Source organism: Ruditapes philippinarum, unplaced genomic scaffold (assembly GCF_026571515.1).
Source record: "Ruditapes philippinarum isolate M1 unplaced genomic scaffold, ASM2657151v2 ctg2031_1_1_1_1, whole genome shotgun sequence".
NCBI classification, from domain to species: Eukaryota; Metazoa; Mollusca; class Bivalvia; order Venerida; family Veneridae; genus Ruditapes; species Ruditapes philippinarum.
Window position 1 is genome coordinate 126,490 of NW_026852553.1, and position 11,876 is coordinate 138,365.

General features: G+C 32.9%; 1 protein-coding gene across 1 annotated transcript; it reads left to right on the forward strand.

The window, feature by feature from the left end:
- Positions 1-370: 370 nt before the first annotated feature.
- Positions 371-11,233, forward strand: LOC132716732 (muscle-specific protein 20-like). Its single transcript, XM_060700058.1, has 6 exons — positions 371-472; positions 3,327-3,407; positions 4,308-4,381; positions 6,059-6,278; positions 6,672-6,762; positions 8,175-11,233. Exons 1-6 carry the CDS (start codon positions 371-373, stop codon positions 8,264-8,266), a joined length of 660 nt encoding a protein of 219 aa, XP_060556041.1. The 3' UTR covers positions 8,267-11,233.
- The last annotated feature ends 643 nt before the right edge of the window (positions 11,234-11,876 follow it).

An 11,876-nucleotide genomic window follows, 5' to 3' on the forward strand; every position in this document is an offset into this window, starting at 1 on the left:
TACAAGAACCACAAGTATCTTTAATTGCCCACAACCATAACTCTATATGTCAATTATTTTACAAGGTATTCTGTTACTAGTAACATCCTCATTTCTGAATCAGTTTACTGGGGGTATTAATCACATTTAATGATAGCTCTAGTTATTTATGCTGTGTTCTCACGGCCGATCAGATCAACTCGATCAAGCACGATCAAGCGATCGGGTACCGGTCTAGTTCTAGTTCGGTCTGCGTGCGTGATCGGGTTGGTCGGAGCAGTCTACCTTAGTCGGCATGACTCGGGCTTCCGAGTAGCGATCGAGTAGATAAGCGGTCGAAAAGCGATCGTATAGTGATCGAGTAGAAGATCTAGTTGATCGAGAATAAATCATGTCACAATCTAGTTTGGTCGGGTATACATCTTTTACACGATCTGTACACGATCGTCTCGACTTCTACTCCGGAAATCTTGCAACGTCGAGCAGAGGTCGAGTTAGTCTAGTTGAGATCGTGTATGACTCGCTTTATAGGTCTGGGTGATCGAGAAAAATTCTGGATGTTGGTAGGGTTGTCTTCGAGAAGAAGTCGTAAAACATCGTATTGGGTCTACTTGATGTCGTGTGTGCATTTAATCCAGCTTCAATCCAGCTTGGTCGGGCTTCAGCGGGGAATTAATGTGATCGGGACGATCGAGTTGATCTGATCGGCGGTGAGAACATAGCATTAGAAATGTTCAGATAAATACAGTCTGTTATAGTTTAATTTTCTTGCTTAAAACAAGGCGTGACAGCATACTAGAATAAATGAAGCGAACTTATGTGACTTTTCGAATAAAATGCACGGCGGAAAATTGCACCGATTTTGTAGATTTTTTTTTCTTTTTGAAAACTATTTTAGTGATTTTGCAGATATTTTTTCTCTTTTTGAGAACTATATTTAGTTTGTCTTCGAATTAAACGCAAAACCCCGTACTTCAACATTTTTTTTAAAGAAAATATTGTGATTTGTCTTTGAGGTAAACGTTACATACCGTGGACCCTGTTAAATAGGTACGTGGGTACGCCACCCAGGCGTAGCATTGACGTTTTAAAGAAAAACGTGTAATATAAATCTGTGGAAGCTTGACACAATTGGTCATTTTCAGTGTGCATGCACCTGTAATCGGTCGGTTGACGATGTTTAACACACATGAATATTAAACTCACAAAGAATAAAATGTTCTGAAATACATAAAATTAATGAAATACATAAAATTAAAAAGATATTATGTGCCTTTTTTAACATGGATTGGTCTACTTTGTGCACTTTTTTCCAAAAGTTTTTTTTTATTGAATATTGATAAATATAAAAAAAAAATAATGGAAATGAACCATTTGGGTATTCTTGTAAAATATTTCCTAACGGTGTAAGTTATTTATTATGGCCATTTATGTGATGAATAATAAGTTTTTGTTCTAGAACATTTTATTATCTGCTATATGAATATATGCAGTCTTTGTTGTTGTCCTTGTTGTTATCTTAAAATAACCGATTTGGATATATTATTTCGATTCTAACACGACATCAACAGGCGCAATTTAGCTAATTACCGGTATCATGAACTCGCAGCATTTATTTTTTGATGTCGTGTAAGATTAGAAATAATATATCCAAATAGGTTATTTTATTGCTTGATAACATCAATGTTTGTCGTTCGGATGCGCATCACTTTATCACTCGAATTCTCCAAGCAGTGATGTTATTGAGCTTGGGATATATTATTTCTTAAATAACACACACTTTCGGTTCTGCTTTATTCAATAGTGAAAAATGTGGGTCGTGTAAACGTTAGTTTTTTTCAGAAGAAAACCAAACGTAATAACGTTTGCTTTCATTGAACTGATTGTATATCGGCATTATACTAGTAATAACATATTTCTTGCATACAGACATTTTTGAAGTATTCTTTACCACAACTCTAAAAATAGTTTTTGCACCAGGTATATATAGATCTAGCTTTTTACACTTCAAAGAAACGATGCTTCGTAAGTCACCATGTATTTACTTGTTCATATTAGGATTTTGGAAACTATCTATCTGTACACAAAACGAGTGAGCTACTCGGACCGCACGGATAGGTTCTTACTGGCAAAGGTCAAATTAGATAAGGTGGATTTGATATCTCTTATTACACTTTATCAGTTTTATAACATTCTTTTTTTCAACAAAATACGAAAAGTGGTAATGTAAAGCCTAAGTGTTGTAAATTTCAAGTAAAGCGTAAGTGCTTGTAATGGTGCGATTTAGTTAAGCAGTTTAAGTGTTACTGTAAATGTCGCAGTAAAAGCGTAAGTTTGTAATTGTGTCTTAAAGGTTAAGTGTTTGTAAACTGATCGAGTAAGGCCTATGTGATGCAAATGTCGGTACCAAAGCGGTAGTGTGCAATGTCAAATAAAGCGTAAGTGTGTAATGTCGAGTAAAGCGTTAGTGTGTAATGTCGATTAAAGCTTAAGTGTGAAATGTCGAGTGAAGAGTAAATGTGCAATATTGAGTAAAGCGTAAGTGTGCAATGTCAAGTAAAGCGCAAGTCTGTAATGTCGAGTAAAGCGTAAGTGTGCAATGTCAGGTAAAGCGTAAGTGTGCAATGTCGAATAAAGCGTAAGTGTGTATTGTCGAGTAATGTCGAGTAAAACTTTATGCAAAGAAATATACATGTATATTGATACTTATATAGGGGAAAATATCGTTTTGTTTTTGGTTCGAGCCTTTCATTTTTCTATTCAATGTACCGTATTTTGACATGGGACACCAGTACTGGTTGGTACAGATGGGCGACTCAGAAGTTATCAAATCTTTAAGTTGAAAGAATTAAATGTTTACCATGATTTTGAAAATGTAAAGGCCAAAGATCCCGTAACATATCGTAGGTAAAATTTGTCTGGTCGCGCTTTTTCCTGCTCAATGTCATGTTTGATTTGAGAATCAAATGCACGTGTTTTTTTCTATCAGAGAAAATTTTAGATAATTTGTGCACGAGGTTTTCGTTCTAGAGGCAAGGTTTGCGACATGTCTTACACGAAGTTTAGATGTTTGAGATGTTTGTTATGCATGAGATTTACGTGTATCGTGTGTGTACAGAATCAATGTGTATGAACACATCTACTTCCTTTGATCCAATAAATGATACAAGTTGAATTGATTAAGCTTGCAATAAATAATACAGTGACCGAAGTTAAAAAGTGCTTGTAATTAATCACAATAACACGTTCACATAATGAGTTATATAGGCTTGCAAGTAAATAATACAGTGATTCCGGTGAATTACGGTTTGATGGAAAAATTTGCACGATGTTCTCTTATTTTATAGATTAACCAGAAATATAGCCTTGAACTTGAACAGCAGGCAAGACAGTGGATGGAAGCAGTGTTACAGAGAGAATTAGTGGAGGTAATTCAAACTACAATGCTCATATTACTAATTAATCTAGGTGAAATGTTTGAGGCCGTTCCATTTATGTTGGACACGCCATTAGCTCCCGTCATCCTACACCAAGATTGTTGAGAGGAGATTTTCATTGAAAAATTTTGCACCATAATTGTTTCATTACGTACAGTTATAAAATAGCTTACATTTAGAACTTATATGCTCTGTGATAGACTCTAGTAACATATTGTCAGCTTTGTATTGCAAGTATCCGCGATTGGGCATAATCTATGCTACCTTATTGACCACCTTTTTGTTTTAAAGTTTATTGGCATTTGAGTGATTTTAAATTGTTTGAACCTTACCAGACTGAATAGCTAGCAGTGCAGACCATGTGTTGAACAGAGGGTGCGGATGTGCTGGCTGGTCATAGTTTGCACTTGACACATGGGTAGCATCAGTTACCGCCGGCAGGTTTTAGATTGAACTATCTTTCCGAATCTATTCCACGATGCACACTGATAAAAAAGCAAGCTCTAGAATTTCTTTGATGAATTTACTTATTTACTTTTCTCATGTAGGCATGTATATGTATTAATTGAAAAAAGAAATATGAAATAATGGATATTCTATTAAAATATCCTTTGGTTCAGATTTGTAGTTTGTTGACTATTTGTGTTCGACCTTTTGTTCTACCTTAAATATTGTCAATATTTTTGACAGACAGCATATATATATTTTTATACTTATCTAATTATCTAAACATTTACAATTAAAATAGAAAAAAACATCAAGTTTAAAAAAACACACACACAAAGAACTGAAATAAAAGCAGTTAAACGATGAGCCAAAGAAATTGAATTTAATCCAACATAAGATTAAATCGTTTATTAAAACCCCCTAAATTTGTGTTCAATATTGCAGGGAGCTGATCAAAATATGCCATTAGGTGAAGAGCAGTTTCAATTAGCATTGAAAGATGGCGTATTATTATGCGAGTAAGTATAACTATCCTGCTGAATTTGTGAGAAGGATTTTAGGACAGTCCTGGGCTGACCATTTGGGTGCATGCATAAAAAGGTCATGGATAATGTTATACCACTGTAAGCATAAATATTTGTGAAGTATAAAAATTTGGGTAATGTGTAATCATGGTACATATTTTGAGAATCCCAAGATGGCCACCTAAAAGGCCGCCAAATTATTTAAAAATGGCTCAGTATACCACAATTTTATTGCATAATTAGTAATTTGTATCTAAATTAGTACAGGTGATGTAAGAACTTCACATCCTATTGGAACAATATGAAAATGGGACTGTTCTATTTGTCCTGATCTGAACAGTCTATTTAAAGTATCAGGGATTCCTAAATCAAAATACAAAAGTCGAGCTACCACCAGTTAAAGGCCCATTATGCCTCAGAAATGATACCAATTTCATTTCTCAAAAACTTTTCTTTTTAGGTATCTTGTTACAGTTTTCAACGTGATACTCATTTACCATAATTATACATGGACTATCTTTTTGCAACTCAAGCTCTGTTGGTGATTTGTATTATTGTAGTGAACTAGTATTTTGCATGAAAGACAACATATAGAGGATATTGAATGAGTGTAAGTTCAATACTGAATTTATTGCACGAGTTGAATAAAATTATATTATGCGAGCCTCTGGCGAGCATAATATTATTTTATTTCAACGAGTGCAATAAATTCAGATATGAACTTACACAAATTTAATATTCTATTTATCACATACCCCAAAATAAAAGACCGTTTAAAGTAAAATAAGAGTCAATTTTTCATTGACGCGCCCATAGTAATATAACGCTATCATTTAGCGCGTCTTTACACTATGTTTGTTAACGCTAATGACGTCACGTCAAAAATATATGCACGGCCGTTCAATACCATATTTACGGAGTCGCAAAATCGGCACGGGTGTGTGATAAACTACTTTATTTACTTTTTGCTACCTTTGTGACACATTGCTGCAGTTCAGCGCTTCAGTTGTTAAGGATCTAATGTGCCCTTTATCGATTTTTCAAACACTATTATTATTTACATTTATAAAGAATTACAAAAAATTCTGAGGCATAATGTGCCTTTAAGAGCCTACTACAGTCGTGCGGCTAACCTGGCACTATACTGACAGCAAAGGTTCGTAATAGCAAATGTTCGTGATAGCTAAGTTTCGTGATAGCAGAGGTTCGTGATAGCAAAGGTTCTTGATAACAAAGGTTCGTGATAGCAAGATTCTTGATAGCAAAGGTTCGTGATAGCATAGGTTCGTGATAGCAAAGATTCATGATAGCAAAGGCTTATCATATCTGGTTCCAGCAGGTTATAAAAATAAAGACATGCAGTATGATATCTAGTAAAAAGTGTCATATTTATTATCTATTGTTGTCGGTGGTGCCATTTAATCTCAAAAGAAATGGCAAGCTTACAACTTTCTAATTTCTTTCCTATCCATATGTAAATGTTATGAGCTGTAAAATATATTTTCACAAACAAACAAGATATTCCATGTACTTAAGCATTTTAATACAAAGACTTCGACGAACCACGTGTCCATACAGTTCACAAGAAAGAGCAATAGCGTTATTCTATGAACAACATGGTTTGGTACTATAAGTTATTATTTAATCTGTTTTTGTGTCGTTGTTTTTCAGGCTTATCAACGAATTAAAACCAGGTTCTGTAAAGAAAATAAACCGAGTTCAGTCCGGAAGTTTTAAGCAGTTTAAAGATATGGAAAACATAGAAAACTTTTTAAAAGCCATAGCAAATTACGGCGTGTCAACAGCGGATAAATTCGGTACCCCAAACCTCACAGACAGAAACAATGGCATGACTTATGTATTAAATTGTATACATGCTGTAGGACGGGCGGTAAGATATTGTTTTCTAAAATACAGTCATCCCTGTATATATAGACCTTTTGGGGGGATAAGGAATGGTACATGTAGCAAGATATCCCCCACATGCATTCACAGCATTATGGTAACTAACTGTCTTTTAAAATTGTTATAGTTATAATGGATTAAGAATTGATAGCAAAATGTTTGTCTTTCGTGAACTTTAATGTAATCTACATGGAATGAAAGTTAATGTAAGATTCTTTTTCACTACCGCATCCGGTTATTAAGTCAGAAAATGGCTAGAAAAACGATCTTTCGCCGTTTTTGTTGCTCTCGCAGTTTTACAGTTATTGTGTGTAAAATATATAAATATATAAAATTACTGAAATATTGTAAGTATATGACAACGTCATTTTTATTTTAGGCACAGAAGAATGGTTACACTGGACCAACGTTAGGACCCCGCGAATCTCAACATAATCCAAGAAACTTTGATGAACAAACATTACACGCTGGTAACTTTACTTTTACTTCATTTTCATCCAAATTTGTTGTAAGGGATTTCTTTAATGATACTTTTAAACCTTGACAATGTCAGATTTGTGTAATGGTTTAGTCCTATTTTTTATTTGGAATTGCTCATTATTGTTGTAAATGGGTGTAGATAAAAAAAACTTTACTTATGTACAAATTACAGTTTAAAAGTCTAAATTGACTGTGCCGAGATACAATGTATATTAAATATCAAATTTCATTTTATGGTATGTGTTTTGTGTTTTAATGTTTCCTGTGAAATAAGATATTAACTATGACTATGTGAAATCAAATCATAGTTAAATACTGGTATTTTATGTAGCTTAACTTTCTCGCAAGGGCAGCTAGATGATAAAATTCCCGTCAACGCGCACTGCAACAAATTTTGAAACAAACTTGTTTCCAAATAATATCTCCCGACTCCTTCAGGACCTGATGCTCTCCCTTGTAAAGCATTTCTTTCACTTCATTTCCACTTTCATTTCCAGTTACCTCCCTTGAACTTAATAAGCCGCACCATGATTAAATCATATCGCATGTTACGATAGGAAAAAAGAAAGAAAGAAAAAGAAACCTATTGTCACAACTTTGGCTAAAATACATACCATTGTACACGCTACTGTTGATATCTGCTCTTGGTAGATATTTTTAAGTGACCTTTCACATTCTGATTTCTATTTTTAATTTTGATAGCGTTCTCCTTTCATTTCTTGTTGACAGGTTTGGAAACAATATATATTTACTTCACTTTTTTTATTATCTCATTTGGGTCTCAAAAAGCACAATTTTGTTAGAAAATAATGTTTGATTTTTTTTTCTCTAATGATTGTTAAGGGAAGATGCTTTTTGAAAAAAGAGATACTTTTTGTGTTTCTGTTTCTAATATTTGATATATGAGGGCTATATTTATTTAAGAAATCTAAATGTACCCTTTTTTGTTAAAATAGTGACATTATGTGATAAATGTTGACAATTAAGAATTTTATCTGTTCCTAATTTATGATGTTTCCAGCGATGAACTACTTTTATGTCTGCTTAGAATTACGTGCGTAGTAATCCAATCACGACTGCGTTTAGTCAAACATTTTTATTTAAGCCCGATTTGCGAAACAAGTTCTTGCAAGTAATATAGATCACTGTCTAATTCGCCTCCTAGAACTAACCAGTACTTGTGTCATATGAGGAATTATTGTCGTGATCCGATTATGGCTCGAACCTATGATTCTTGGGTTGAGATGCAGACACATTAACCACTCGGTCACCGCTCCCTCGCGAGTTCGCTAGAAAGTGGGTACTTTTCAATCCGGCTAAGTACTCCACCATGCTTCTTTCTAAAAAAAAGTCCCTTCACATCTTTCGGTTATTTAAAGCGAACAACATTTTTTTCTTTCAGGACAAACGGTAATTGGGCTACAGTATGGTTTCACAGGGGGAGCCAGCCAAAAGGGAATGAACTTTGGAAAAGCACGGTCAATCAACGACTGACGTTATCAATGAATGTATAGTCTATTTCAAAGTAGTTAGGATAGATATTTTACAATCTCTTTTCATACTGAACGATATTCAACCGAGAGTACCATGATAATTGTGATACTTGCTTAACGTTTAAACCTGAAACATGCCGCTGACGGTCAGTATTTTTCGTGCAAAAAGGATTTGATGAAAGTGAGAGTTTATATACTGCGTGCTAGATATAAGAGGGTTTGAAAATTTGGTTAATACTGTTTTTAATCATGTATTCAAAAGACTTTTCTGCGTCATATAACATTGTAACCACAACCATATACATGTAGTATTAATAAAAAGTCATTTTATTCGCCAAGTATGTTCAAAGCTTTACAGACCCACCTAAAAAACTATTTTTGAAACTGTGACGTAATTATGAAAAAAAAATTTCAGATTTCATTTTTATAGCGAGATAACTTTTTAGTACAAGGAGTATACTATTACTTTTTGATAGACGTAAAAGAAAAAGAATATGTCTTGGTGGGTCTTTTCATCACATGAATGTGACGTCATATTGTTTGTTTGTTTGTTTTTTGTTTACGATGTTTGTTAGATATAAATACACACTTTAATCAAATTGTTTCTGACATTGTTTAGAGCCTAAGGTAAAATAGTAACAGATATAAGAAATTAGTTGTTATGATGTAAATCATGGCGAACGTTTACAACATTGACCAAATCATGTGTAAGTTTAGTTTAATCAAACATGAAATAAATATTTATATATTTTTAAGGTTTTTTTTAAATACAAGGTTTTCTTTAAATACGGGATTTATTTTCATTAAATATTTCATGAGTGGCGGTAGCCAGGATTCAAATATGATTATTTTCTTACCACAAGATGAAAATAAATCTTGTATCTTGAAATTTCTGATTATCATATAGAGGATCTATATTTATCATCACAATTTGAAAGCCTTCCTTTTATTTTTTTGTGTATTGACTGTTTAGAAAAAAGTAGACTGAAAATACAGAAAATATGTTTCACTGCAGTGAAAATACAGAAAAAGAAAATACGCATTTTATTCCATCAATATTTCATTTAAAGCTTTATAATAAAGTAAAGAAGATGTTTATGTAAAGTTGTAAACTTTCGCCTGACACTAAAATGGCGCGTGCTATTATATTTTGTAAGTACATCGCGGCATTGAATACTGAATCTCTACAAACTTCATATTGCTTTGGTAAAAATGACGTAGTCCTGCTTTATATTTTTGGTTGAATAAATTCATCTAATATTTCAATCATATAACTCTGACTTAAATAGGCCCAATGCTACGATATTTTTTTTCAGCATTGCCTAGAAAACATCTGTAAACTATTTTTGATCGCGCTTTTGTGGTCAAAATGGTCTCCTCATTTTATGGATGCATAATTTTCTATCTTCTTTCCTGCTTATGACTGGTGGGCGATACAGGCCAACTTGGGCCTCTTGTTAATTTTACACTTTTTTTTGCTGTTCACAAATTGAAATAGGTCAGTCGGCTTGAAATAGGTCAGGTGGCGAGTCTTAAGGTGTAACATCCGATGGATGTGACAGGTGTTGATGTCACGTTGAGGTTATGTAACATATTGTAATCTAACAGACCTCAACGATGTACGCGCGTTTTGGCTTTAATAACGCTTGATTTATGATCTGACAGTTGATACATTTTCATTATTTCTTATACAGATATAAACAACCAATCAGGTCAAAATGTTATTTATGTTTTCAAAAATATCTGTTATATCTCTAAAGGAAATGGCGAACAAATGATTAATTATCTTAGGATTATATTTTTTTTCTTATTAACAGTAACAATAAGTCATTTAAAGGGAGTATTAAAGGTTATTTTTTATATTTCAATTTCATATATCATTCTCCAAGGACGAAAAAGTGCCAGAACGTATCCTTGGAGATGTGTCGACCGTTTTATCACATTTTCTTTTATCTACTACCGCGTGATAAAAGTTTTATAAGTTTTTTTACATTGTCACTTTGTTGTTTTGTTGTTGTTTTTTTTGTGCTCTTTGTTAAAATTGTGTCATTTAGCACGTATTTTTGTGTTGTTTAAATAAAAAGTTGGCTTTTTTAAATAAATTTGTTGAGATATAAATTATTACTTGTAATTATATGCTAATTATTTGTAATAATATGGAAATTACTTGTAATAATATGCAAATTACTTGTAATAATATGCAAATTACTTGTCACATTTCTTGTAATTGTAAACAAATTATTTGTTTCATAATAATTATTTGAGATTGTTGGTTATTCTTTGCATATTACTTGTAATATTAAAGCCTCATGTAATTTATGCAATTTACATGTGGGCAGTTTTTGCACATTACATAATTGAATATGCAAATTGCTTGATATTTAAAGCAAAAACTGTATCTAATGCATATACATGTAATTTGTGGTTATTATATGTAAAATACTTCTTGATATATAACAAACTGCTGATTCGAAACCATTTGTCAATTTAGTGAATTAATATGCACTTTTGATACAAGTCACGTAATTTTTTAAGGAATATATTTTTTTGTAAGTTGTAACAAAATTGCTGGTCTCTTTGACCGACTGGTTAAGATCGTTGACTTCAAATCTTTTTGTCCATAACCGCTATGGGATCACATCCCGTCAAGGGGTTTGAATTCTTTCATGCGAGAAAGCTTTCCTACTTGCTTACGAGAGGTCGGACGCTTTAGTCAGGTGCCCGCTTGTGCATGAAATGGCACTTGAGGTTTCTCCGCCAATGCATCTGGAAAGTCACCACGTGATCTTAACAACGTCAGTGCATCATGAAACCCTACAAATTATTGAAATAAAATAAAAAATGTTAAAAAATAATAATTCCTTTAAAAAATTGATAAATGAGCCAATTATTTTATTTGTTTTGTAAAAGAGAAGTCAAAGTAATCTCGATGTTTATAGATCTGTAAAATAGATTAAAAACATTTAAAATATGCAGTATTTGTTATTTTTCTTCCGTGTCAAAATATTTGTTCAACAATTTGTCCTTTTTTTAAAGCCTAATGTATTTTATTTGACTTTTCCTTTCGTACCATTTAAAGTTCTATTTTATATTTTTTTCCGTAAAAATCGAAGGTTTTTTTCTACGCAAAATGGTTTTGTAATTGAAACAACGTATTGGCGATGAGCATGTTTGTGCCATGATAACTATTTCGTTCTGTTCTGTCATAACTTTTAGCTCACCAGAACCGAAGGTTCAGGGTGAGCTATTAGTATCAAAGAAGGGCGCCTCGTCCGTTGTCATGTGTCAACATTCATCTCTTCTGAAATTTACTTCAAATTTAGTCTTTAGCATCCTTGTGATAGTCACACTTTAATTTGCTTATATCATTTCAATTGGCCCCTTTTAGGATTGAACAGAGCTAAAAATAATAAAACCTAAACATTGTCGTAATGATTTGTGTTTTTGAAAAATTATTTTTTTTTTTCGAAAAATTTATTTTAAATTATTTATATTTTAAGCCAAGATTTCTTTTTATCTTTATTCCTATCTGCCATATAGCCTGCATGAAAATCACACGTGTAAAGATAACAAATTGTAAAATAATAAATGACCGTACATGACCTCGGTAG

What these genes read in the sequence shown, in the direction of transcription:
- LOC132716732 (XM_060700058.1), top strand. Translation starts at nt 371, where the DNA reads ATGTCACAATCTAGTTTGGTCGGGTATACATCTTTTACACGATCTGTA. An exon ending in TACAGAGAGAATTAGTGGAG is followed by an intron (nt 3,408 to 4,307) that starts GTAATTCAAACT and finishes TCAATATTGCAG; the next exon opens with GGAGCTGATCAAAATATGCC. An exon ending in GATGGCGTATTATTATGCGA is followed by an intron (nt 4,382 to 6,058) that starts GTAAGTATAACT and finishes GTTGTTTTTCAG; the next exon opens with GCTTATCAACGAATTAAAAC.